General features: G+C 52.5%; 1 protein-coding gene across 3 annotated transcripts in view; it reads left to right on the plus strand.

Annotated features, from left to right (window-relative positions):
- The first annotated feature begins 759 nt into the window (after positions 1–759).
- NOS2 (nitric oxide synthase 2) overlaps positions 760–27994 on the plus strand; it is a 38338-nt gene continuing 11103 nt past the window's right edge. The window contains exons 1-17 of one of the 3 annotated variants that reach the window (XM_027567746.2): positions 760–933; positions 2270–2443; positions 9491–9575; positions 10316–10438; positions 11913–12061; positions 15724–15886; positions 16658–16749; positions 17704–17845; positions 17939–18078; positions 19416–19590; positions 19684–19785; positions 23021–23215; positions 24221–24303; positions 24689–24833; positions 25705–25809; positions 26716–26765; positions 27168–27342. In XM_027567746.2, coding sequence (XP_027423547.2) covers positions 2334–2443; positions 9491–9575; positions 10316–10438; positions 11913–12061; positions 15724–15886; positions 16658–16749; positions 17704–17845; positions 17939–18078; positions 19416–19590; positions 19684–19785; positions 23021–23215; positions 24221–24303; positions 24689–24833; positions 25705–25809; positions 26716–26765; positions 27168–27342 — 2034 coding nt within the window. In that variant the 5' untranslated portion in view covers positions 760–933; positions 2270–2333. Of the gene's footprint in view, positions 934–2269; positions 2444–6716; positions 6852–7992; positions 8088–9490; positions 9576–10315; positions 10439–11912; positions 12062–15723; positions 15887–16657; positions 16750–17703; positions 17846–17938; positions 18079–19415; positions 19591–19683; positions 19786–23020; positions 23216–24220; positions 24304–24688; positions 24834–25704; positions 25810–26715; positions 26766–27167; positions 27343–27994 lie in introns of those variants that run through there. The other 2 variants (XM_027567747.2, XM_027567748.2) reach the window with 2 other exon arrangements.

Raw genomic sequence — 27994 nt, forward strand, 5'->3', positions numbered from 1 at the left:
ATAAATGGAATCATAAGAAATGATAATTTTCCATAGAATAAGTTATAAAAGAATTTCTGTTATAAGACAGGAATTTTTTCCCCTGTAGAAAATAATTCTACCTGCCGTCCTACCATAGCTTACTTAGAGCTGAAGGGTAAGACATCAGCGACACCAATATCTGAGCGGTCTCCCAGTGCCCGCGGTTCTCCTTCCCCACCCCAAACCGCAAGCTGAATATTTCAGTGACCCGTTTGGAACACTGGCATCATCTAGCATCACCGGACTTCTGTAACCTGGGCATTTTCCAGCGTGTTCCATGCTGTTAATACTCCCCAGCTTCCTGGACTCCTGCCACAGACTGGAAAACTAAGAGGCCAGACAGGAATTAACCAGAGAGCTCCCTGCTGAGGGAAAAAAGGACCCAGATGCTGAAAGCCAGACGAATGTGGCTTGGCTAAATAAAACCCGGCTCCACGATGACTCCTTTATCAGACTACCCCCCACCCTCCCCACCCCGCCCCCACTGACGAGCTGCCGCCATGGACCTGGGACCAGGAAGCATTGGATTTACTGAGGATGTCCCACACAGAGTGATGTAACAGCAGGGTCAGGTCACCCACAGGCCAGGAGCCCCATCATAAATTAGCTAACTGTACACCCAGCCGGGGACACTCCCTTTGGAAACAACAAAAAGAGACCTTTATGCAAAAACGGCTCTCTGGATGACACGGGGTGGGTATAAATACATCTAGCTGCCAGTGCTCTTATAACTTTGTGCAGTCAGTTGAGCCTGAGACTCTCTGGCCCCAGAGAAGTTGGCATCACTGTTCTGAGACCTCTCAGCCACCGTTGGCAAGAGCACTGGGTTAGAGGTGGTTCTGAAGGCGTCAAGGTGCAAGTCTCCCTGTGTGCTTGTCCATCCTCTGCAGAGGCAGGGCAACCAGCTGCGAGGTGAGTTGTCTTCATTTCTGGCGAAGCGACTGTTTCGAGAGGGTTTTGCTTCTTCCTGTCCGGGAAGGCCCTGAAAACTGTGAGAATTTTCTGCCTACAGAGATAAACTGGTGGAAAATCTAAGAAATGCCCAAAGGAGGTTGGGCCATTTGAAAAGGGCATCTCACTCAGATAGTTTTCCTGCAAAATTTGCTACATTTCAAGGGAAACCGTCTTTGGAAAATTCAGATTGGAGAGCGGGGAGGAATCCACTAAGAATTTTTACCCAGATTATCCTGTCCAGTCCTTATAAGGGGCACCTCTTCCCTGGAAGATGAATATTATTAAGTCCATTTTACGGATGAAGAAATGAGTCTCGGGTAAATAAATTGATCCAGGTAATGTAACTAGGAGAGCCAGGACTTGAACCCAGGTTTGGGGGCCTCTAAGATTCTTCCACAGGCCACATCACACACTGCCTCCTAGGGCGGAGGGATTTGCCATTGAGAAGGCATGCTGGGGGCAAGCCCAGACCCAACCTGGGCCTCTACTTTGCTGTCCCTTTGTTTTGTTTTGTTTTTTTGATAAAGAGAGACACAGTGAGAGAGGGAACCCAAGCAGGGGGAGTGGGAGAGGGAGAGGGAGAGGGAAAGCAGTCTTCCTGCTAAAACAGGGAGCCCAAAGCGGGGCTCGATCCCAGGACCCTGGGATCATGACCTGAGCCGAAGGCAGACGCTTAACCGACTGAGCCATCCAGGTGCCCCAACTTTGCTGTCCCTTTTTCACCTTTTTTAAAGAAGGTGGTCTCAAATGTTGAGGGCTGAGTACATTTTTTCACAAACAATTCCACAAAGAGTCTCAAACAAATATCACTCCCCCCCCCCATAAAAAAGGAGCAGACGGTTAAGGTTGACAACAGCTGTAAAATCTTAAAGGCAGCTACGACTTGAGTGCACTCTCCAATGACAGGTGTAACATGACAGTTGCTAATTAGACTGCTGGGAATGAGGCATCCACGTCTCAACGCAGGTGGGCTCCTCCCCACCTTGCCCGAGGTTAGGGGGGCCAGCAGATCCCATTAAGGAGGCTCAAAGGATACGTGCTTTGTCCTCGCTGAGCTATGGGGTTCAGTCTTTCCTTTAGATTGTTGTGTGGCTTTGTAGAATTAAAACCCATGTCCATGGATCCCCAAATCCAACCTCAAAATAGGAACAGAGGTTGCAAGCAGGGATGAAGTGGGTGTTTAAGACTGTTTATGTCAGCTCTTGTACTGATTCTGTAATAAACTAACCATATCGAGGAGGCTCAGTTCTGCCAACTCTTCCTAACCTGACACCATCTCCTTCCCCTTCGTCAGCCCCACAGTGAAGAACCTTGGAGTTTAAATCCAGACAAGTGACCAGGTCTGCAAAGCCGTAGAGATGGCCTGTCCCTGGCAGTTCTTGTTCAAGGCCAAATCCTACCGGTTCGACTTGACCGAGGAAACAGACATCAACAACAATGTGGGGAAAGCCAGCCGGGTCCCCTCCAGGTAAGCTTTGGCCTGCCACCACCGACCGCTCGTCTCCCCTGGGCTCCCTCTCCCTGCTCTGCGCCACCAGCTCAGAATTCCTCTCCCTGACTCTGGCTTCTCACTGGAGATCTGTCCTCGCCCGTGGCTTCTTGGATGTCCCTGTTGGAATTTAGTGCAGCCACTGTTTCGTGGACACCTCGTTGCGCCTGATACTGTGTGAAGAAGGAAGGGACATGGCGGAGTCCTGCCCCTCGGGGATTCTGGAGTCTCTGGGGGAAGAAGATAGGAAGGGAATACGGAATATCTGACTTGAGAATGGGAGGCAGTGGGGCTCAGTGGTTAGAACCAGGGCGGCCTCCTGGCTGATGTTTGTTCGGATTCACTGGTGTGTATGCCTCATGAATGGTTCGATATTTTGAGTATCAACCTGGTGTAGAGTACTGGGATGTTAGGCAAGCCTTGTGCCAGGCTGCACGAGCTGGCCCTGGGCTGTCTCTCACCAGCTGTGTGACCTAGGGCAAGTTAACCTCCCTGATGCTCAGACATAGTATGAGGACACCCATGGGACCCGCCCCATAGTATGTTGAGGATGAGACGAGACTGTGCATAGAGAGTACTTAGCAGAGTTGCCCATACATAGCATAACTCAACTAATGTTAGGGTTTCTTATCATTGACCATGTGCCCCAAGTTACTGAGTAACTCCGTGCCAAGGTTATACGGGACACTTCACCTGCATTGCATCTCACCTGATCCCCACAGCGGCTCTGTGAAGTGTGAGTTATTGTCTCATTTTACAGATGAGGAAATAGAAGTCCTAAGGGGAGGGACTTCCCCCAGGTCACATGACTGGGCATTGATTTCCTCATCCACGTCCTCACCCCGCCCCCAGTCAATCTGCAATAACAGGATCCTATGAATCAGAACAAAGCCCCAGTCTGCACAGGGCTGCCCCCAAGCCCCATAGCCCCAGAAAGCTTTCCCGTGGACTCCGGTGGGCAGCAGGGCCACCCTGAGCACACCTGCCAGAGGCCACAGAAAAGCAGCAAGTTTAAGAGCAGGGGCTTGGAGATAAGCAGGTGGTTTTGCCACTTATTAGTCCTGTGGCCTTTGGCAAGTCCCCTAGCCGCGGAGCCTCGGTTTCCTCATCTGCAAGAAGGGGACAGGAAGGCCTATTTCCTGGGGTCATGGTAAGAATTCAGTGAGTTTTCACATGTAAACAACTTCACCCCGTGCCTGGCAGAGAGGAAATGCTCCATAAATGGTATCGGCAGGAGCTGTCACTGCTCTTGCTGAGGGCAGCGAGGATGAGGCTGAGCAATGTTAAACAGGGTCCCCTCTCAGGGCTTCCCAGAAGTGAGGTGGGCTCGGTGGGCCTGCAGAGAGGGTAGAATGTGGGGCGGGGGGATGAAGACAAGTAGCAAAGACATTCCAGGAAGGGGGTGGGGGGGTTGGCAAACCCTCAGAGACAGAACCAAGCATGACTGTGCTTGGGGGGCCGCCATAGGAGAGGCGAGGCAGGGAGCCACTGCAGATTCTTGAGCAAGGCAGTCCCCCTGTGGGTGTGGCTGGAGCTGGAGGAGGGTGTTCTGGAAACCAGGCAGTCTGAGCTGTGGTGGCCACGAGACCGAGAGGTGAGAGCGCAGGGTTGGAGAGCCTCTAGGTGTCCTCCTGGCGCTTCAGGCAAACGGGGCAGACTTCCTTACTCCTCCCACAGTCTCAGGAGGTCGCCAAACCATGCGTCCTTTCCTTCTCTTCACTTCCCGGCTGCAGCCCCTCACACTGGCTCTGACCTCTCTTACTCCACCTTGACTTCTAGCAAGCCATGCTCCTGCTCCAGAGTCTGCAGTGGCTCCCCATGGCCTGTCACCACACTGAGGCTTGACTATGGCATTCTGTATGATCACCCCTCCCAGACGGGGAGGGGGGCATCCCACCTGCCCAGTTCCCCAGTGCCCATACACAGCACATTCCTCCCTCCGCTCATCCAGACCCACTCGACCCACCCCACCCCCTATCTTTTGAGATCCCCCTGAATCCCCCTGGCCTACAGCCTTGAGCCCTGAATCCCACACCTTCTACCAGCACTGACAGTTATTCCTGACTTGTGGTTTGGGACCATTCAGGAAACCTGAGCTGTAGGTGGACTTGAGGCAAACTAGCTAACTCGTCTTCTTGAGCTGGGGTGAGCTGGGGGGAGGACTCACACAGGTTATTAGAGGGAATGGGGAGAAAACATTGCACGTTAATTCATTTATCCCTCCCAACAGTTCATGAGGAAGGAGTTTTTGTTATTCTCTTACTGTAGCCATGAGGACACTGGAGCCTAGAAGATTAAAGTAATTTTTAAGATCTCACAGTTGGCAAAATGACAGAGCCAGGAGCCAAACCCAGCAGTCTGGCTTATAACCACTACACCAAGCTGCCACTTCATGGTCCTGGGCTTGTCCCAGCCCATGAACAATTACTCACCAAGGGCTACTTACCTGGCAGGGTGCTGGGGGTTTTAGAGATGGCCGTGAAGCCCTTCTGTTTATCAATTAAAGAAACAATAAGCAGAGTCATTTACTAACTGCATACACAGCAGTTAAAAATAACAAGGCTTATAAAGTCCTTATGGGGTCAGTGTTGAGGCAGGAACTATTATTTCCCTTACTTTACACGGTTGAGTGACTTACTTCCTCAAGGTCGGCACCTGGGAAGTGGTAAGTTGAGGTTTGAACCAAGTCCAAAATAATAACCTCTACACTCAGCAGGCTCTCCCTGAGGGCCTACTATGGGCTGAGAAAGGGACCAAGAAAAGAGACAGAGTTCCTGCTGTCAGGGAGGGAATGGATGGGGGAAACGGTGCCTTCCTCTGCTTCAGCAGGCAGAAAGGGATGTTAAAAGAGCTTTCTATATGGTTGCAGAGGTGGGGTAGGCAGAGAGATAGACGGGAGGTTAGAAGGCAATGTGGGTGCACCAGGATCTTTTCTGCGGAGACCACAGGGTTCCTGGCCTGGTGGTAGTGTGGGGAGGGGTGGGGCGGGAGAAGGCCTTGGGGAGGAGGGAGACCCAGCTGGACTGCTATCATACAGTGAGGGGGTTGGCGTGGGGAAGATGTTCCTGGAAAAGGAAGTAGCAGTACAAAGGGGATTTTATCCTGAAGGCAATGGAGCCAATTAATATATTTTGATTTTAAAAAGGAATTTTCAAATCTGTTCAGATGTAATAAGACCAAGAACCTATTATATGTGACTCATAGTTCTCTATTTTATGTAAACAAATGATTAGGAAGTGAGCATGGTGTGTGTGTGTGTGTGTGTGTGTGTGTGTGTGTTTTAGAGACAAAGGCAACATCCAGATGAAGATAAACAGCATTCTGAACAAAGTTGAGCTGAGTGTTGCTAGCCAGGCTGCAGTTGGCTCCGAATAAATAGGTACTCTCTTTCATTCCACTTTAATTTGGGTTTGGGATTAAATGTAGTGGAGTACATGCAGGAGGGCCACCTGTACTCTGAGGTTGAGGGCTACTGTTCTGTCCCTGCCTGGATCCTGCTTCCAATGTTGGGAGCTACTCACAGATGGAGCAAAGTCGCGAGGCACCGTGCCTTACAGGTAGCAAGGGCCAGGACCCCGGAGCCCACCATGTCTCCCACTAAACGTCACCCCCAGCCCTGCGCTTCCTTTGGCTTCCTTCCTGGAACCACACAGAACATGCAGAAGAGAAATAGCACGCCTTGGGGCAGCCCAGTGCGATAAGAGAGCTTGAGCTGTGGCCTGGGGAGCTACCGTGTGGTCTGGCGCAGGATCCTTAACTTCTCTTGGCCCCCAGCTGCCTTCTCAATCACGAGGAAACAATACAGAACCGCCTTTTGGACTGGATTTAGTAAGGGGTGGATGAAATAACAAGAAAGTTGGCTTTCCAAACTCGAAGCGCCGTATAGTGGGAATCATTATAAACCTTGCTGTTATTTCACGAGGAGTAAACGAAGCCGAGGCCGGCCGCGGAGGCCGGTGATCCCGGCACGGAGATGGTCCAGGGGCGCCCCAAAGGCCGACCTCCCTGAGGACGCCGAGGGGTGTAGAAGGCCGGGGGACGCAGCCCGGAAAGCGAGGCGCGGGGCGACCGTCGGGCCCCGGGGCCAGGCGCAGGGTGAGGCCCGGGGTGGGGCCGCTCCCCCCGCTCCCCCCGCTCCCCCCGCTCCCCCCGCTCCCCTCGCTCCCCCCGCTCCCCCCGCTCGCTCCGCCCCGGGGCGGGGGCTGCGGGGTCCCGTGGCGTTAAAGGGGCCGGGGCGGCTCCGGGAGGGGCGCCCTGGGAGCTGCGCCCACGCCGGGGCCATGCGCGAGAGGCTGGGCGCTGCGTGCGAGGCCGCCCGGCCCCGGCTCTGCCGGCTCCTGCGCAGGATCCTGCGGCCGCAGCCCGCCTGCGGCCCCCGCCGAGCCAGGTACTCCCGTCGGGCCGGGTCCGAGGGTGGCGGGCGGCTCCCGCGCCGGGACCGGGCTCGAACCCCCGGGTTTCCGTCAAAGTGTGAGGGATGGAATGCTCGTAGGATTCCGATGCGGATTTACTTAAATCAAGTGTTTTCCTCGTTTAGAACGCATCAGAGGTCGCAGTTCAGTAGCCACAAACGACCCAGGGAAGCCCCGCGTGCTCCCAGGAGAGGCGTCTATGCGGGCAGGAGTAGGAATCGGGGATGTTTCAGCATTTGGGAACTTTCTGGATGGATGTTTCAGCACTGGAGCTGCTGCACGCTTTAGGACAGATAGGATTAAGAGAGCAGAGAGGTTCTTGTTTTACGAATTAGACCCGTTTCCCAGAGCGCCTCCACCCCCACCCCGTGTATGCAGTGGCGGTGGTCAGGAGTGGGAACTGCAAGGGAAGTCCGGACCCCCGTTACCACAAACAAGCCACAGACCGCAGCTCCGACCTCAGCCATCCTCAGTCACTCCGAGGCTTGTGGATAGTTGCTGGGTCCAAGCACCACACTCCAGCACTCTTTATGATGGCAGGTTCTTAAGGGTCCACTGCTCCCACGAAGGACCAAACAGGGCTGAGCATAGCTGTGGGTTTAGCCAAATGGCAGGAGTGTCTGGAATAGACTGTGCAGTAATTGGGCGACAAGTATCCAGATCCTTAGTATGCTCACCTGGCTTCCAGCTCCCCCGTCTCTCAGCAGCTAGCCCAAAGAAATTAGCTACCTGGGGGAGAAGGGGACTGTGCATAGCTTTGTTGATTCGCTTTTCAAATTAAAAAAAAAAAAAAGATTCCTAATTATGAAGGAATGCATGGTCATAGTTAAAGTTGGAAAATGCAGAAACCTATAAAGGAGAATTCAGATCGCCCATGCTGTCATCTGCATTAAAATGCTAGTCACTGTTAATATTTACTGGCATCTCCCCCAGGTGTTTTTCTATGCTTGCACGCGTGCACCCGCGCGGCATCAGACCATGTACACAGTTTGAGGCATTATTTATAATAGTGGAGAAACTGGACACAATCTAAATATGCAGCCATAGGCAGTGGGTTCAGGCAGACTGTGGACCCTCGGTAGAGTGGATTTTCAGGTAGCTTTTTAATATTTGCAGGCAGTAGTTATGTGAAGTGTGCAGACAGTGTTTCTCCATCTAAACGTTACTGTGCACCAGTACGCTTCTCAAATTCTCCAGTCCAGTGGCCACAAGTAAGTAAAAGGAGGCAAGAACAAGCACTGTGCACGTGGGGGTGAGGGGTGAAGGCAAAAGATCAAGAGCAGCGAGGCATTGCCTCACTGAGGACCCCAGCCTCAAAGCATCTTCCGATTTAAGGAGCCCCGTGATGATCGCTCAACCATGGCTTACCCCTTCTGACTGTACAGATGCCCCTATTTTGGCTTTTTTCTGGCGGGGCCCCCAGTTCAGACCAGCGGGGTGATGGCAGGGGGTCACATGGAAGGTCCTTCACAAGGCTGTTGAATCACTCCATTCAGATAGACGTTGCTTTCTGATACGTACTTACGGTCGCTTCAAGAGACACTATCTCTTTATAGTTACAAATCATGTAGTGCTATTAAAGTATGTAGTTAATTATATAATGTTAATTTAAATATATAGTCATTACTTTTCCCAATAATTAAAGTAACACAGGTTCATTCTTCGCATTCCAACACATTACCAATATGTATAAAGTGGAAAATGAGAGGGTGCCTGGGTGGCTTAGTCGGTTAAGCATCTGCCTTCAGCTCAGGTCTTGATCCCAGGGGCCTGGGATTGAGCCCTCGCATCGGGCTTCCCTGCTCAGCAGGGGGCCTGCTTCTCCCTCTCACACTCCCCCCCCCCGCTCGTTCTCTCTCTCTGTCAGATAAACAAATAAAATATTTTAAAAATAAAATTAAATTAAATATAAGCAACATACTTTTTAAAAGAGTCCTTGACTTCCAGATATCCTTACTGAGATATTTTTGAATGACATGATGTTTCAGTTGCTTTGAAATGATAGCAGACGCTGGGAGAGTAGAGTTCAAACGAGATTGGCAATTGGGTGGGGTTGAATCTGAGTGAAAGGCCCATGGGGACTTATTACAGCATTCTTTCTACTCGTGTATGCTCAACATTTACTGTAAATAATAACAATTTAGAATAAATAAATAAACCAAGATAAATCAGGGGCTTTACGTAAAAAGCCCAAGTCCCTCCAGACAAGTGGGTACTGGGCAGTGCTGCTGGCCTGGGAGGGCAGGGTTGAAGGATCCATTCTCTGTGCACCCAGTCTCTTCCCACATTTGTACTTGGCTTTTGAAGGGGGCATCTTCCCAGAGCTTCTGTGGATCACTGTTTGGGCAGCTAGCTTTGGCTTAGCTCCGCACTTTGTAGGGGGAAAGCAGGAGAAGAGGAGGAGGGGGAGGGCGATGATGGTGGGGCGACTGGGTCTGACCGGCTGCGTCCCCCACCACATACACACACCCTCCTGACTAGCAGCTGAGAAGTTCACTCCCACCCTCTGAGCCTCAGTGCTCCCGTCCATCATATGCGGGCTTGGCAGGCGGGGCTCCAAGATCCCTCTCTGCCCGTAGATACTCTAACTCGTGCTGGTTGTTTCCTTTCACAGTCTAGTGACACAGGATGGCCCCCAGTGTCGTGGCCTCGGCAAGCACCGGAATGAGTCCCCCCAGTCCCTCACGGGGACGGTCAAGGTCAGTGAGTCACACGGGTGTGGGAAGGCCCTTCCTCCCTCGCCCAGGCAGATGTAGGCTGAGCAGCCTGCTGGGGACCCCCAGGGGCACAGGTAGGGGTGAGGAAAGGCCTTGGGAGAGTGGGATGATCCGTGGTGGGCAGGAATAGTGGCACCTGTGGTGCTATGGCCCCTGGATCGCTTGCCGGTGTGGGCCGACCATTCATGGAGCCAGCCAATGTAATCCTGGACTCAGCAGCTGAGCCCTAGTCCCAACCCCCGGCCTCTAGGCCCCAGGTTCCATCTTTCTTAAGAGCTTTGGACCTTAGCGTTCCAGAGAAGTGGACAGAGAAATGGGTGGGGGGTGGGATAGAAGATGGTTTCCATATTCTTAAATAACTCCAGGGAAAGCAGTGGTATCTTCTTCCTTGTCCTGAGTTCTGTTCTCTGTAGTACTGGCTGTGACAGTAGTCTCCCTTGCATCTCACCTCAGTCCCTCCTGTTGCAATTCCACTGAGGGAGCATTTGGCAGGGTCTTGGGTGAGGAGAGAAGCCTGGCCCACGGCCCAGGCACCTGGAGCTCTTAGCAGGCACAGGCCCAGGTGTCCAGGCTGCCGGGAAAGGAGGAGGGACACAGAGCCACATCCTGCCCTGGGTCTCCGCCCATAGCCGCCCACCCCAAGCCAAAATAGGGCCCAGGGGAGACCTGTGGGGCCCCAGGGAGGAGGCATTTGTAAATCCTTGGTGTTTTCCCCCTCTTAGACGTCTCCAGAATCCCTGATCAAACTGGATGTGCCCCCATCGGCCTGCCCGCGGCATGTGAGGATCAAAAACTGGGGCAGCGGGATGACCTTCCAAGACACACTTCACCACAAGGCCAAGGGGGTGAGAAGTCTGCGGCTCAGGGAGAACCACCTTCGTCCCAAGCTGGGGAAGCCATTTGGGCCTTTAGTAAATCAAATGATGTCGCCCTGGGCAAACCAGACAGTGATCTGCTTGGGCACAGGGTACTGGGAACAGAGGCCCAGTGGTCTGCACAAATAACAGAAGGACATAGATGATGTCAGCCCCCTGGTAGTCCCCTGATGGTTGCTGGATAGTCCAGGAGATGGGATAAAGGATCACAGGAAGAAATTCAGTCTTTTTTAGAGAGACTGCATAGTAACAGGGAGAATTTTTCTTTCTTTTTCTTTCTTTCTTTTTTTTTTTTTAAAGATTTTATATATTTATTAGAGAAAGAGAGTGCGCATGCACAAACAGGGGAGGCAGCAGAGGGAGAGGGAGAAGCAGGCTCCCCACTGAGCAGGGAGCACCACACGGGGCTCGATCCCAGGACCCTGGGATCATGACCTGAGCCGAAGGCAGACGCTTAACCTACTGAGCCACCCAGGTGCCCCCAGGGAGAATTTTCTAACAGAACTGCCTAAAGCTAGGTTGAGCTACATCGGAAGATGGTGAGCTCCCTGTCACTAGAAGGATTCAAGTGCTATTTGATAGGGAGATTGGAGAGGAGTTCAAGCAGCTAGTGAGTAGTTGGAGTAAGTGTCCTTCAAGGCTCCTTCTCCTAAGTGTCTTATTCTAACTATAGAAAGCGTTCTGGGGGCGCCTGGGTGGCTCAGTTGGTTAGGCAACTGCCTTCGGCTCAGGTCATGATCCTGGAGTCCCGGGATCGAGTCCCACATCGGGCTTCCTGCTCAGCGGGGAGTCTGCTTCTCCCTCTGACCCTCTTCCCTCTCGTGCTTTCTATATCTCATTGCCTCTCTCTCTCAAATAAATAAATAAAATCTAAAAAAAAAAAAAAAGAAAAAAGAAAGCGTTCTGATTGTAAAGTAGAAAGGAATCGAAAATTTCAAGACCTTGAAAGTGGAAGGATTTCCCATACCTTCCAAAAATTACCACAGTTAACATTTGTGTATACTTCCTTCCAGCATTTTTTCTGTGCCATCCTCTGACTTTAGGATTTGCATCCTCTCCCTTTGGTTCATTTGTGTTCCCAGGAGCCACATCAGCCTCTTTAAATGAGAAGGTAGTTGAGATAGTCCCAGAGATCAAGCTGTTGACTTGGCCCTGCGTCTGAGTCTGGTCGGGGAGCCGAGTCAGAGACTGAGCCCAAGGTGGTGGGAATAACCCTGGCTCATACCCACTTGGGTCAGCCAGTAGAGGAAAGGAGAGGTGCATGGTGAGAAAGCTTGGTGGACCCCAAGGAGGAGGTGCCACAGGGGTGGAGAGGGGCAGCAGGAAGCTGGAGCAGCTGGAGTGGAACGAGGTGGCCAGGAGAGCTGGCCCACAAGGAGGATCCCCGTCAACACCTTCCTGAGGGGTCAGGCAGTCCCCTCACCTCCTGCCTCTCTCTTCCCAGGATCTCGCTTGCAAGTCCAAGGCTTGTCTGGGAGCCATCATGAACCCCAAAAGTTTGACCAGAGGACCCAGGGACAAGCCTACCCCCCCAGACGAGCTCCTACCTCAAGCTATTGAATTTGTCAACCAGTATTACGGTTCCTTCAAAGAGTAAGTCTCATTTGGGCTGGATCGCTATGGCCCCCTTTCCCCAAGCTCTTCGGTGTCCCGTCATTTCCCTCTGACCCCAGGCCCTTTCCCTTCCCAGATTCACCATGGAGCCAGGGCTCAAGCACAGTTTTCCAAGGGGAAAGACCCCAGAGTCAGTTCTCATAATCGTAAGAAAAAGAGGCATAGCAATAGTGGTTAAAAGTGTGGGCCAGGAAGTGTAGCTGTTTGACTTTGAATCCTGGCTGCACCAATAACCAGCTCTGTATCCTTGGGCAATCTGCTCACCCTCTCTGCACCTCAAATTCCTCATCTGTAAAAATGGAGTGAGAACAGAACCTGGCGTAGACAGCGTCTTCACATTGAGTGACCTTGACAATGAGCTGATACGCACCCTTTCATTATGAAATGTTTGAAAGAGAAAGGACTTCAGGGACCCCCTGGTCAAACCCTCCTCTACCAAGGGTGAGCAGGGAAGCCCAGTCCCAGTTAGAATCCGTGCCGTCTGACTTGGAGAGGGCAGGTCATACTCTTTGCACTGAACTCTGCGGGGTTCTGTATTCCTGGGTTTCGTAAAATATATGATGATTAACGGCATGGATGCTGCTGATTTCAACCCTGGCTGTGCATAGAGTCACTTGAGGACTTTGCAAAATGCTGATGCCAGGGTACCCTGGGCCAAGGGCATCAGGATCTCAAGAAGCGTGGAGAGGGCAGGGCTCTGTGTTCCCTAAAATCCCCTCTGGTGACTCTGATGTAGAGCTGGGTTGAGTAACCTGTTGGGAGTTGGCTGCCCTATGTGCTATGTAACCACAACCTCTATAGGAGTGCTTTGTGGCTAGGACGTTCAAGATCCTTGGGCTGTCAGCTCTGTCAATGACTAATGAGCCTTTCAGGGTCTGGGAATTCACCTGATGGGCCTCACTGGGCCACGGTATCAATACTGACGTTCGCTAGGCACTGAGTGTGTTCTGGGCCCTGCGTGAGTGCTTTATGAGCAATGCTCACCACAACTCTATGAAAGGAGTATCATTAGGATCCTCCCCATTGTACAGACACCTGTAGGAACTCCCCCATTTTACAGGAACTGAAGCCCACGGATGAAGTAATTTGCTTGAAGTCAGATGTTTGGGAGTCCCACAGCTGGGATTTGAACCCAGGCAGTTTGGCACCAGAGCCCCTGCTTTTAACCTGTGGTCTAGCATCCAGCATTTTGACCTTGAAGGTTCCAACTTCAAGCTGGACCTGGGAGGTCCTGCTGGCATTTGGAAGGCACTGGGTGGGTGTTAGCCCGGGGAAGCAACCGGGTTGCTCTTGGTGGTGTTCAAATCCACTTGTTTCTCACAGATGGAAGGCCCGTTTCTCAGTCCCAAGTCCAAACCTGGAACCCATCAAGAGGTCCTGGGGGGTGTGAGTGACAAACGGCAGTCCATCCCCACGATCACACAGAGTTGCAGACGGCTGGTGGGTTCGGTCTTTAGCGAAAGAAGGATTGTATAGTTAGAAACTGTAACTTGCTGAATGTTCTGTTCAGATCCATTCACTGATACCAAAAGCTACACTCTTTTTTTCAGAACTCATAGGCATTCTAGCATCTGTAGTGCCTCGGAAATGCGACTATATGAGAACAGTGGTAAAATATAAAATTCTAAAGGAAAATTGGGGGGAAATGTGAAGAACGCTTTCCTACATAGTCACATATTAACACCAGGAAGTGGGCTCAAGGTATCCGTGTTCTGGTGATTACTATGGTGTTCATGCTCGGGCTCAGAGTGGGGAGTCTTGCTAGAAGCTTTGTGGGGGGCGGGTAGGGCTCCCAGTGTGGCAACAGCAACCTCATCCAGCAGATCCTTATGCCAGGAGTGTCCTTGCAGATGAAGAGCCCCAAATGTTTGGTCTCTGAGCTTTTTTCTTTTCTTTTCTTTTCTTTTTAAAGATTATCTATTTATTTATTTGACAGAGAGAGACAGCGAAAGAGGGAACACAAGCAGGGGGAGTGGGAGAGGGAGAAGCAGGCCTCCCAAGGAGCAGGTAGCCTGATGCAGGGCTTGATCCCAGGATCCTGGGATCATGATCTGAGCCAAAGGCAGACGCTTAACGACTGAGCCACCCAGGTGCCCCTGAGCTTTTTTCTTTAATCAAGGAAGAGCCGTCAAGACACTCTTCGTCCATAGAAAGGCCATTCTGTTCTGAGTCGTCCACTCTCCTTAATCAGGAGTTCATTCCTTACATAGTGTTGTTTGTTGCCATTTCAAATTGTCTTTGGTGTTGGAAATTTCGAGGTTGGGGTGTGTGTGTGTGTGTGTGTGTGTGTGTGTGTGTGTGTGTGTGTGTGTGTGTGTGTGTGTCTGTGTTTCAAAGCCTCTCTGACTGAATCCCTCCCTGGTTGGGGTGTGTGTGTGTGTGTGTGTGTGTGTGTGTGTGTGTGTGTGTGTGTGTGTGTGTGTGTCTGTGTGTCTGTGTTTCAAAGCCTCTCTGACTGAATCCCTCCCTGGGGGATATTTTTGCAGCCTGGGAGGGGTGAGGAGGAAGAGTTTAGAAATCTCCCATGGGCGCCTGGGTGGCTCAGATGGTTGAGCGTCTGCCTTGGGCTCGGGTCATGATCCCGGGGTCCTGGGATCAAGTCCCGCATCGGGCTCCCTGCTCCTTGGGAGCCTGCTTCTCCCTCTGCCTCTCTCTCTCTCTCTATCTCTCTGTCTCTCATGAATAAATAAATAAAATCTTAAAAAAAAAAAATTTCCCCTGGGAGGGCTGGCTGAGCAGGGCAGAGGTTGAGAAAAAGCACGCTCAAGGGGGGTCTTCGAGGTTGGACCACGCTGTGGAGGGCTCCTTCCTGAGTAGGCCCTGCGGCCCTGCAGGCTGGGTCCTGAATGCCCATCCCAGTTCAGAGAGGCGTGGGCAGGCCCTCAACATCTCTGTGCTTGCAATTCCCCCCTAGAGTGAAGGGTGGAAGGTTAAGAACTGGGGCTTGGCATCGGGCACCATGAATCTGAGTCCTACCTGCTCTTTATCACACTTATGCTCCTGGGCCGGTACTTAGCCTACCAGAGCCTTCATATTCCAGACTATAAAATGGACACAAAAACGCTGCCCTCACAGACTCAGTGAGACCCCGACTGTGGGTGGCGTCGCCCAGTACCTGGCTCAGAATGAGTACTCAGTACACGGGAGCTGGCATGGGAGGGACTGCTCATCTCTGGACCGTGGGATGGTGGCCAGAAGGCAGGACATGGCTGTGACTTGACTCGATGGGTCTTTCTCCAGTCTTTCAAGTGTCTGAGGATTGCACTCCTTGCAGATGCTTGCCAAGCTGAGATGAATAGGATTGGAGAGAAAGCACCTGGAAACAAGAGTGCCATCGGGATCGGGACCGGCTAGGTAACTGGCAGGAGTCGGTGGAGAGAGAGGAAAATGTGGACTCCCTTTTCAGAAATGATGAAGAATTTCAAGACAAGGACAAGAGAGCATTAAGCCAAGCCTGGAGCCCTTCTGAGCTCGGGGCTGGGGTCCCACACCTGTGAAGCCGGCCCCGGAGGGGAACGGTTCTCTATGAGGGACGTCTTCCCCTCCTGGTAGCCGAGCTCAGTTCCTGCTTCTGTGCATTGAATGAATCCTATCTAAGGCCATCTTATTGTTGATCTTCCTGCTGTCTTCCTGTTCCCCAGGGCAAAAATAGAGGAACATCTGGCCAGGGTGGAAGCGGTAACAAAGGAGATAGAAACAACAGGAACCTATCAGCTGACAGCGGATGAGCTCATCTTTGCTACCAAGCAGGCCTGGCGCAATGCCCCCCGCTGCATCGGGAGGATCCAGTGGTCCAACCTGCAGGTGGCCTTCCTTAGACCGGGGCAGGGAAGGAAACGGGGAGGCGGGCAGGCCCCGAGCCGGTGGCTCTGAGCAGTCGGGCGGGACTCCCCGGTTCTCTCTTCACGTTCGTGACCTTGAGATGGGGCTTCGTAGGGCTCCCCCCGGGAAGTCTAGAATCTGATTTCAGCACAGGATTTCTAGCAGGTCTTTTGTCTCACATTAAACACAGACATAAAACCGAACGACCTGTTGAGACCCTGGTGCCTCGGTAGAGGACTGTTTGAATCCTCGGCTCCTGGGAAACACTGTCTTTATCCTAGCCTTCTAGGAGGCTTTACCTTGGGGGATCATTCATTGCTGGGTAATATGGAAATCGCTGGGACAGGGAAGTTGATGAGAAATGCCAGTGAAACCAACATGGGCTGAAAGAAAACATGCTGGGAGCCTGGTGTAAAATGTGCTGATGTTGTAGAGGCCCTAGGTTAGGGCTGTGGGAATCCCCATTCACATGCTCGAAAGTCAGGTTCTCTTGGGATTTGGGTTTTGATAGGGCTTTCCAAGAGGGATTGCCTGGGCTTCCCCAGGAGAGCAGGAGAAAGGCTGGACGGGGGAGCCCTGAGACGGGAGGTGTCGATGCAGAGAAGGGAAGAGAACGCTCTCCTCTGCTTGGTGTTTGGGTGGTGGACGACGTTCAGGCCACTCCCCCGGTCCCTCGTAACTCAGCTTCTGATCAACCCTGGGCCCTCTGTCCTCACGGTCCTTGATGGTCTGGGCTGGGTGGGCTGTGTGCAGGTCTTTGATGCCCGGAGCTGTTCCACTGCCAAGGAAATGTTTGAGCACATCTGCAGACACCTGCGTTATGCCACCAACAACGGCAACATCAGGTGAGTGCACCTTTCCCGGGGCTGCGGCTGGGGCCCACCCTGCCCTGGAGTCTGAGCCAAAGGACGCAGGTGGGCTCAGGGGAGCCTTCTCCAGCAGAAGCCAGGGAGAAAGAGGAAGGAGAAAGAAACACGCTTCTTCGGCAAGCCTCTTTGAGCTTAGTCCCTCTTCCTAGCCCGTGTCCTTGGTTCCCTTCTGACTTGGCACCATTTGGAGGGCATGGGGGGTCTTTAAGAAGCAACATCTTCATTGCTGAAGGTCAGACTCCCTGCTTTTTAGAAGGGATGAGAGGTTAGTTTTGCAGCTCAAGGCTCCAATGTGTCATTTTTCTTAGAACCGGGAGAGTCACTGCTCATCAGTACCCACCCCCGCCCCAAACCTTACCTTCTCCTACCCCCAACCAAAGAGGTCAAGGCTGATAGGACTGAACAGCCCATTCTGTCATTCATTCACTTTTCTGTTCAGCAAACAGCGCCCATATAATGGGGACCCGACCCATGACTAGGCATGGCAGCGAGGTGGGGGCAATACAGAGGTGGCTAAGACCTAGGACCCTGCTCCAGCCCACTGTGAACCTATGCCCGGCTCTAGACAAGCATCCCCCTAACTGGACTGCATGAGAGAGAGGTGCAGCGAGGGAAAAGGCTGGGACAGCTAACCCCACCCGAGGGATGGGGAATGTTCCTGGAAGGGGTGGTCCCTGTCTTGGTCTCAAAGGAAGAGGAGGCGCCAGAAGGAGAAGGAGAGAGAGAGGGTATGTCAGGAAGGGAGGCAAGATTACACTGAGGCCAGTGAGAGCCTGGCATGTTGTGTTGCTGTAGGAGTTTGGTTCAGTGAGCTCAGGTGCAGTGGGGTGAGGAGCGGGAAGACAGAGGGCAGAGGGGGACCTGGGGAGGCTGGCTGGGAGCCCCCACTGAAGCGAAGGAGTGAATGGCACTGTCCTTGTCTCGGGGAAGGTCGGCCATCACTGTGTTTCCCCAGCGGAGTGATGGGAAGCATGACTTCCGGGTCTGGAATGCTCAGCTCATCCGGTATGCCGGCTACCAGATGCCGGACGGCACCATCCTGGGGGACCCCGCCAGCGTGGAGTTCACCCAGGTACGGGATCCAGCCTTGGTAGCTGACAGAGTGGAGCCAGAGGGGTCAAGGGGCCTGGGTCAGGAGACTCATTTGGGCCTGTCTTGCCCCCAGCTGTGCATCGACCTGGGCTGGAAGCCCAAGTACAGCCGCTTCGATGTGGTGCCTCTGGTGCTACAGGCGGACGGCCAAGACCCTGAGTTCTTCGAAATTCCACCTGACCTTGTGCTCGAGGTGCCCATGGAACATCCCAAGTAAGCAAGCGGGGCTGCTGGGATGTGTGTCAACGTGCATGCTCCATCCCTTCCTTGGGGAGATCTCAGTCCTCAGGCCCCTCCTTGCCCCCAAAGCCCAGCCAGCAGCAGGCAGTGTGCAAAAGGCCTGGCTCTCAAGGCTTGCCTTGTCGACGCTTGCACGGCAACCCCGGACTTGGGTCTTGGGCCTCAGACTTAGGAGGATATGTTGATGATGGGGGGAAGCAGAGGCTTAGACAGATGGTCCCTAGGAACTTGGAAAGCAGTGACCTTGGGAGAGGAACCCTCAAAAGGCTCTATCATTCTCACACTGAGCAGCCCAGGCCTCTTATCTTCCTGCCAACTCTCTCAGCTACCCCTCTTCTTATTGTGGTGAATCTATAGGGCCATAGTGACTTCTGGAGCTCATCTGGTTCAGCCTCTGCTCTGGGCAGCAATCATCATCACAAAAATTCCTTATATGCCTTATATTGAGACTCACTGTGTAGCAGGCACTGAGCTGGACTCTTCTTTTTGTCCCTTGCATACGCTGAACTCAGTCCCACCTCAGGGCCTTTGCATTCGCTGTTCCCTCTGCCTGACATTCCTTTTCCTCAGAAATTTAAAGTGTTCATTTCTTCTTTACCATGAAGTATTTCCTGAATGTCACCGCCTCTGAGAAGCCTATCCTGAACACTCAGTCTAGAGCAGCTACTCTCACCTTCTGTCTACCACATCACCTTGCTATTATTTTTCTATTCATCTGTTCACTTGTTTATAGTCTAGACTCAGGTCTGTAAGCTCCTTGAGAATAGGGATCCTGCCTTTCTTGTTCAGCTATATATCCCTAACATCTGAAGGGTACCTGGCATGTAGTAGGTGCTCGATTATAAATATTTCTGGAACAAATGAATTTACAAACTAGTGATACCATTACCTTTATAGTAAACCCATGAGTTTGGTGCTAGTATCTCTATTTTACTGGTGGGGTTACTGAGGTTCAGAAAGGCTAACTCACATCCCAAGGTCACACAGCTGATAAGCGGTAAAGGAGAACTTGAACCTGGGCTTTCCGACACTAGAGTCCTTAACCGCTGTGTTATGTTGGGTTCTCCGCATTTAGCATGGTGCCTGTCACATGCTTGTTGCTTAACATATCTTTGCATGGACGAGTGGGTAAATGAATGCGTAATTAATGAATGATACCTACGGTGCCCCATTCCCTTCTCCCGGTTGGAGTTGGGAAGGGGTTTTCTTGCTTGACTCTTTTTGTGAAGCCTTTTTTGTCGGTGGGGGTGGAGGGAGAGGGTGGGCAATGGCGCAGGCCCCAGTGACCACTGGCTCTGCCTCCCTGCCAGGTATGAGTGGTTCCGTGAGCTGCAGCTGAAGTGGTATGCCCTGCCCGCAGTGGCCAACATGCTGCTCGAGGTGGGTGGCCTCGAGTTCCCAGGGTGCCCCTTCAACGGCTGGTACATGGGCACGGAGATCGGGGTCCGGGACTTCTGTGATGTCCAGCGCTACAACATTCTGGAGGTAATGGGGCCCGGCCGGCGGGGCCAGCTGCAGATGTGGGTCTGTCCAGGGGGTTTATGAGGACCAACTCACCTCATCACTCTGCCGCTGCAGGAAGTGGGCAGAAGGATGGGCCTGGAAACGCATAAGCTGGCCTCACTCTGGAAGGACCGGGCTGTCGTTGAGATCAATGTCGCTGTGCTCCACAGCTTCCAGGTACGTCGTGTTCTGTGAGTCTAGAGACTTTCTGGTCAGAAGGTTATCTGGTCCAACCGCTCATCTCATGCTTGGTTCTCCCCTGACAGTGTCGTCCATTTTTTTATATGCATCACACTAGTATTGAGCACATATAGGCGCTGGGGATGCAGACAGATAAGCCCTCCTACTCACACTGGGTCTTCTAGTGTAAACTTGAGTGCTTCTAGCAACAGGCAACTCCTTACCTTTCAAGACTTGTCTCTGCCCGAGCTTGAGCACTGAATCCTCTTCCCTCTCCATTCCTCAAGGACTTTACTCCTAAAAATTCTGCCCCCCTTCTTCTGTCTCATCCGTGTCTTCCTCTCTGCTGGATCATTTTCAGCAGTGACCAATAGGCTGTAACAGGTCCCATCTCCAAGAAAGAAATGACCGGCTAACCAAGTAAGTCCCCCAGCTACTACCTTGTTTTCCTGCTTCCTTTTACAGCTAACCCGCTGAAAGGTCTCCCTCCATAGCCTCGTCCTCCAGCCACTCCAGTCAGACTTCTGTCCTCTACCGCTCTTCCGGTCACTCTGGAATTCTTGCTGTTTTCCAAAGTCACCAAGATGGTTCCCACCTCAGGGCCTTTGCACTTGCTTTTCCCTCTGCCTAGAAGACCCTTCGCACAAATCATCCCATGACCCCCTCCTTCCCTTCATCTAGGTCTCTATGGTCGCCTCCTTAGAGTTGCTCTTCCTGACCACACCATGGAAGACGGCACCCTTAACCCACCTCCATCCCATCCCTCTCTCTTCTTCAACTCTGTCTTTATTTTTCTTCATAATTCTTAACTAGCTCCTGACATCACATAGTACATGTACTTCATGCCTTTCTGTTAGGCTGGGCCTTGTCGCTTTTATTCACTACTCTGTCTCTAGAGCATAGAAGAATGTCTGGCCATTGTAGATACGGGAAGAAATATGTACTGAATGAATGAGAGCCCGTGTCCACACGAGCAGGGGCTGCCCTTGTTCTGCTGAGCAACTGTACGCACTCCGTGGGCCCGCACACGGGTTAGTACTTGTGTGGGACTGAGCCTTCTGGTCTGTCCGCTGCTCTGACTCATATGAACGCTCCCCTTCCTTTTGGGAAGGAGGCAGGGGATGTGTGAAGATAGTACTGTAGAGGCTGAAACCCTCTCCCCAAAGCTGGCAGATGCCCTGGAAGCCAGACCACTAGGAAGATAGTCCTTTATTCATTCTGCAAAACGTATTGAACATTTTGCATGTGCCGGGCACTAGGCTTGGCCAAGGATGTGAGTGGTGAACAAAATAGACAAAAACCCTTTCCTTGTGGAGAGGAGTGGGGAGTTGACATTAAACGAACATCAGTAAATATTTACAATTGCACAGCTTCCCAGAGCTGGTCACCCCATAGGAAGGTCAAGCTTGTGATTGATTGTTGCGGGGGTGGAGGGGGTCTGAGGCGGAACAGGAAGAGCCCCCTGGGGATGGCCCAGCTCAGAAGGACCCTGCTGCCCGTGGACACACATCCTGACTCCTGGGGGCTCTGTGCACCAGCCTGTCACTGCAAAATGCCAATATGTCCCAGAAAATCTGCTGATCCTCGACTGTCTCCTGATCATTGCTGAGCACGTCCCTCCACTGCTAGAGAGTCTCCAGGACTTCCTCATCACCCTCCTTTAGGATAAACTTCCTCATCTGTAAAAATGGGAATAAATAGTAGGGCCTTCCGCACTAGGTTATTGTAAGAATTAAATGAAAATGTAGGCACAACACTGAGTTGTGCTACCTGGTCCCTAGCAAACACTCGGTAGGCCTTAGTCTTATTGTACTTATTATTGTTATTATTGTCCTTATTATGTTATTATTACAGTCATCAGCTTCTGAGCTTATAGTTGGCCTGGCACCTGCTTGTAGATGTGTAAGATTTCGAAAGACGCAATGAGCCCTCCATCAGCAGGCTGCTCTTGCGCCTCCCGCCTTGGCTCGGGCAGTGTCCTCCTCTAGGAATGCCCATGCCCTGCCTAACTGTGCCCATCTCTTAGGACTTACTTCTGCTTATGGGGCGCCTGGGTGGCTCTGTCAGTTAAGCATCTGCCTTGGGCTCAGGTCAGGATCTCGGGGTCCTGCGATCGAGCCCCATGTTGGGCTCCCTGCTCAGCAGGGAGCCTGCTTCTTCCTCTCCCTCTGCTGCTCCCCCTGCTTGTGTTCTCTCTCTCTCTCTTTCTGTGTCAAATAAAAAAATAAAATCTTAAAAAAAAAAAAAGACTTGCCTCCACTTAGAAGCAGCTTCTGGAATCCCCTCCTTCTCCCCCAGGTCTGTGTCTGAGCTCAACCCCCTCCGTTCCCCAGCAGCACCTGCACTCTCCTCCATTATATCTCATAGCAGACCACATGGACAGCCAACTTCCACTGCCTCCCCTCCTTAGAATATAATCTAATGCAGAAAAGGGGCCTCGCGTTCACCTCTATACTACCAGTACCTGATGCACTGCCCTAGCAGACAGAAGTAAGGATGGCAGCTAATGCTTACTGTGCATGTTCTGTGCTTTAAAGGCTTAGTAGGTTCAGGAGCTAATAGCTGAAGGTCACACTGCCAATAAGAAGCCACGGTTTGAATCATGACATTAAACAAATGTCTCTTGACTCGATGAGTTGCCCCAGACAGTGAGGGGTGTGGCTGCCTCTGTTGGATCATTCCAGGAAGGCTCAGACCCTTGGCTTCCAATTTTAGGATGTGGGACATTGTGGTGACTTATCTTCCATACACTACGGTCCCCCCACCAACACTCAGTCCTCTCCAGAGATGTCTAGTTCCTTTTTGGCTGAGAGAGCCACATTCTTGGAGAAGTGACTCCTGGAACTCTCTACTAACAAGTGGCAAGAAGACTCCGTGGTTGGATTTATCAGCATCCAGAGGGAGCCATTTGTTAGGAGTTGGGGGAGACTTGTAGATGCGGCCTGAGAAGCTGACACTGTCCCTAGAGGGCTGAGGGAGGGGCCACCATGTGACCTGTGGGCCTACCATGGCTATGGTGTTTTCTGGGGCTCCTTTGGAGGCTCCGAAAGTGCCTTCCACTTGGGTATTTGTTTTTAGCAGCAAGGAGGTGGCCAGGGGCAATGGCTATCCCATTTTACTGAATGCCCGGCCTTTCCACAGTCCGTCTTGGGAGCCCCGCAGCCGACCGACCATGCTCCTGACTCCCCCATCCCTTGCCTCAACCCCCCCTCTTTGCCTCCTTCTAATTCAGAAGCAGAATGTGACCATCATGGACCACCACTCAGCTGCAGAGTCCTTCATGAAGTACATGCAGAACGAGTACCGCTCCCGAGGGGGCTGCCCAGCTGACTGGATTTGGCTGGTACCCCCGATTTCTGGGAGCATCACTCCTGTGTTCCACCAGGAGATGTTAAACTATGTCCTCTCCCCTTTCTACTACTACCAGGTAAGGGAGGGCTTTCCTCTCCTGTCTGTCTTGGGAGCTCAGGGGTGGAGAGAGTGTGTCTGTAGGTGTGTGCGCGTGCATGCGCGTGCGTGTGCACAGATGCACGCATGTGCACGCTCACTCGTGCAGGACCCACGGGGCATGGCGGGGACACAGAGACCTCTGCTTTTCAGGCTGCACTCATGGATGCTGAGCAGCGTTTGTTCCCACAGAGAGTGGGACTTCAGGAGAGACCTTTTATTCTACCTTCAGGGGCCCATTGCTTTGCTGGGGCTTACGCTTCTGAGGCTGCCCACCATTACCCCCACCTGTAGACAGTCAGAGCCCATGATGGTGAAGAGCTTGGCCCCCGGGTCAGATACGCCTGCAGGCGACTCTGCCACTTCCTAGCTGTAGGATCTTGGGTGGGTCTTTCACCCACATGAGCCCTGCTGTTCTCATCTCTAAAAGCGATGAGCATTATTAGCTCCACGATAGGAGGATCCCACAAACTGGTGGATGCCCAACCGAGAACGCACTCTATCACCATTGCCTGTTGACACCAGTTCATTTTTTGTCAAAAAAGAACTTTGGTTTGACTTGAGGAAGAGCTTCCTTACTTTAAGATGCTAAGTAGCAAATCAGGGTGACTGTTTGCTGGGGACAGTTTGTACCTGCTGTGGTAGCACCTCCTTTTCCTCTCAAAGGAGGAACCCGGTTTGGACGCTACATCATATGACCTGCCTAGTAATTAGACCCTAAAGGTGGAAGCGAAGTGGGGCCTCTTCCTTCTGGGGTGGACACTAATGGAAAATAAGCCAGCAGACACCCCGGTGTGCGCAGCTCTAAGCTGGCCACTGGGGCTGTAGCTCCGAGGGAGACAGAGCCCCCGTCCTCCCCAGTGGGGCATTCAGGGACCCCCGCCTCACAGAGGGCACGAAGGGTCCTCTATCTCCCTCGCATTCCCACACCAGAGCCGAGCCAGGGCCCACCTGCCCTCACATACGTGTGCCTTCCTTTCTGAAGGTGGAGGCCTGGAAAACCCACACCTGGCAGGACGAGAAGCGGAGACCCCGGAGAAGAAAGATTCCGTTCAAAGTCTTGGTTAAGTAAGTGGGAGCGGTCGGTGCTGAGGCCTGAACTGCAGCCCTTCCTTCCAGGCGCTGCCCTTCTCGGCCTCGACGGGCAGGGAACCAAGAGACATGGTGATCTTTATGGAGGATGGCTCGCAGGGGTCCAGATACCAAGGGGGGTCACCTGCCACCATTGGCCCGACCTTCCCGGTCCTCCATTCTCCCCAGGGGCTGAGTAGTGGGTTGAGCGGGTGAAGGGAGGCGAAGGGCCACGGGTCAGGGTCAGGAGCTGGTAAGAAACGTGCATTCCTTTCCCTCATCCTACCACACTTTAAACACTGTCCCTCTCCCGTTCTCCTGGGGCCCCCATGTTCCCCTGGAAGGCTGAGTCAGCACAGTGTCTGTCTGTCTGTCCACACAGAGCTGTGTTCTTCGCCTCCATGCTGATGCGCAGGACCATGGTGTCCCGGGTCAGGGCCACAATCCTTTTTGCGACGGAGACAGGAAAGTCAGAAACGCTGGCCCGGGACCTGGGGGCCTTGTTCAGCTGTGCCTTCAACCCCAAGGTAGCCGGCTCAGCTGGACATGGGCCTTTTTTCTCTGCCTGTGTATAGACAAGTTGGCAAAGGTTAAAATGGCTGCCCTGCTTCTGCATGTCCCAGAGCCTTGGATGTGCTGATCGTACATTGTAAATTTGTGACAGAAGGATAGATGTGTGTCCAGGGATTCCCAAATTTACATAGCACACAATTTTTCCATGGTGTCCCAGGGAACACGGTTTTGAGAAATGCTCTCCTAACCCAAGTCTCAATATCCGTGAGCTCCTGTAGATGGATTCTATTCCTATTTACTCAACACCTTCCCTACAGGGCACAGTGCTAAACGTGAGGGGGGCAAAGGATGAATAGGAAATAAAACAGAACCCCAGAGGGTGGCTCATTCATTCTGTCAGTGTTGGATTTTGTCCTTCTTGGACACTTCCCACGTCACGTGGGCGTGCATCAAACAGGGAGGCGGTGACATGTGTCACCTGAGATTAGCCTCAGGCGAAGCATTCGGATCCCCGAGGCATTAAAGGATCGTCATTTTTGTAACACGCTCATCTCATTTTTGTGGAAAATACGTCCACACACTTCAGAATTCAAAATAGCAGTGGGAGCGTTTTGACTGGGGGCCTGCAGGGTTTCGGAGACGAGCCCTCCCCGGCTTGTGGACGTGCTGGCGGTGGGGCTTGCGTGGGGCCGGAGGATGGGGAGTGAAGTGTTCATGGGGGTTTATTTGATGGGGATTCGTGGAGCACCCACCTCTGTGCCACGCTTGTGCTGGGCCTGGGGGAAACAGATGATGAGGGGGGCTCCTGGCCTGGGTGGGGGAAGGGAAGCACAGGGTGTCTGGGGATGGCGTGGAGGGCTGATGTTCTCCCTTGGGACCCTGCAGGTCCTCTGCATGGACGAGTACAAGCTGAGTCATCTGGAGGAGGAGCAGCTGCTTCTGGTGGTGACCAGCACGTTTGGGAATGGAGACTCCCCCGGCAACGGAGAGGTGGGTGGCCTGGGTCCCAGTGGTCGGGGGTGCCAGGGCCCGAGGGGGCCAAGAAAAGGATCTGGGCGATTCAGCCTGTCCCGTGGAGGACATGTGGAAGTGAGTGCTCAGATCACTCTGGGCTGCCCTAGCCCCAGCATTTGGCTGCCTTCTTTGTAATTATCACCATATGTATGTGACCCCTTTCCTAGGACGTACTTTATATTTTTAAGTAAGTTTGACCCACCTTTTTTAAACTCAAAAACTCATGTGTAAAGGAAACTTTGTATCATCCCCAATGGAAAGCCGACAAAAAATAAATCCAATGAAAGCCACAGTTCTTGAATTTTTGCTAGACGCTGTTGCCTGAGCATAGCTTGCTTTGTGTTTTAAAATGAGCAATGGCCGAGTATTAGAGGTCTTCGGGCTCCAGGAGCTCCAAGCTGAGACTCTCCCTAGTTTTCAGAAAGACGATAATAATAATAGAAACAGGAATAACTAAAAAAAAAATTACAGAAAAGAGAATGTCTTACCATATGATTTGACACTGTATCATATTTCACCTAAAGTTATCTTGAGTTCGTTGGAAATCAGGGTTATCTTAGAGAGTACGGGACCAGTTGTCATATTTACCAGGTTCCAAACAGGAAAAGAGGCTTATGCTCCATTAGGAGACCTCCTGGAGATGCCGGGCTCTCTCTCTACCAGAGCTGGATGGGCCTGGGCTATTCGGCGCTACAGGCCCACATGAGTTACTAAGGCTGAACTGGTCCTTGAGCCCCAGCCAGTAAACTGACTTCCGTTTGTGGATCCTAAACCTTCTTCTGCCAGATGTGGCCGGTTTTGAAGTGGGCCACCAGAAGAAAAGTAAAAGCAGTGCTTTTATGAATCTTGTCCTGAGAACTTGGTGGTTCTCTCTCTTTCTAGAAACTGAAAAAATCTCTCTTCATGCTGAAAGAGCTTACCAACAAGTTCAGGTAAGGCTTTTCCCCACTCGCACTTGTCCAAGCCCTGCCTTATGGACCTAAGGGTTCTGGGACCTGGGTTCCAGGGAGGGTACTGGTTGTGTATAAGGGGGGAGTCTCGTCCAAGATGTCCAGGCACAAAGAGAGCCTGTCCTCAGAGTGTGTCGAGGGTCAAACCGGGGAAACTAAGTCCCTCTCATAGGTCTGCAGGCTGAGCATGGGATTGGTCGTGGGAGTTGGTGACAATTGTGGCTTGGGAGCTGGAGAGGACCTGAAGATGGCGTGCACTGACCGGTCCTGTGCCCAGCTGGAGTGGGGGTGTCTGAGGCTGGCTTACGGGCCGGTCGTGCCATGTGATGCTTGCAGGGGTGAGCTCACTCCAGTCTCCTCCATGTGTGTGTCCTCCTCGGGCAGGTATGCTGTGTTTGGCCTCGGCTCCAGCATGTACCCTCAGTTCTGTGCCTTTGCTCATGACATCGACCAGAAGCTGTCCCATCTGGGGGCCTCTCAGCTCGCCCCAACAGGGGAAGGGGACGAGCTCAGTGGACAGGAGGAAGCCTTCCGCAGCTGGGCCGTGCAAACCTTCAAGGTCAGTTCTTAGCTGGAGCTGCCCCCACAGCAGGGACGGGGAGGCCACAGCCCATTCCTGCCCAGGACTTCTGTGCCAGGCATCCTGGGTAGCCTGACCCCTGCCTGGTCCTACAGGCACGGTCCTAGGTGTGGCCTGAGGGCTCAGGTCATTGCTGCTCTCCCTCAGTGCCCCCAGAACTCCACTTGAAGCATGCATCCCTGGGTAGGAGAAGAGGGCTGAGACACCTCCCGTCCTCCAGGAACTTTGGTTCCTTCCCCCTCTGATTACCCAGGTCACCCCTCGATGACTTTGCCTTGTTTCAGTCTCCCAGCCACAGGGAGCCTGGGGACAGGGACCATGCAGTGGAGTCTTTGGACCTGTGTCAGAATCTCAGTAGGGCTTTGCTCCCTGTGGCTTGACGCCCCTGATTTAAAGAACTCCTCATTGGGGCGCCTGGGTGGCTCAGTCGGTTAAGTGTCCAGCTCTGGATTTCAGCTCAGGTCATGATCTCGGGGTCATGGGATTGAGCCCCATTTTGGCTCTGTGCTCAGCAGGGCATCTGCTTGGGATTCTCTCTCTCCCTCTGCCCCTCCCTGCACTCGCTCTCTCTCTCAAATAAATAAAATCTTAAAAAAAAAAACAAAAAAAAAACCAAACTCCTCATGTAAGC

Source organism: Zalophus californianus, chromosome 16, assembly GCF_009762305.2.
Source record: "Zalophus californianus isolate mZalCal1 chromosome 16, mZalCal1.pri.v2, whole genome shotgun sequence".
NCBI lineage: Eukaryota > Metazoa > Chordata > Mammalia > Carnivora > Otariidae > Zalophus > Zalophus californianus.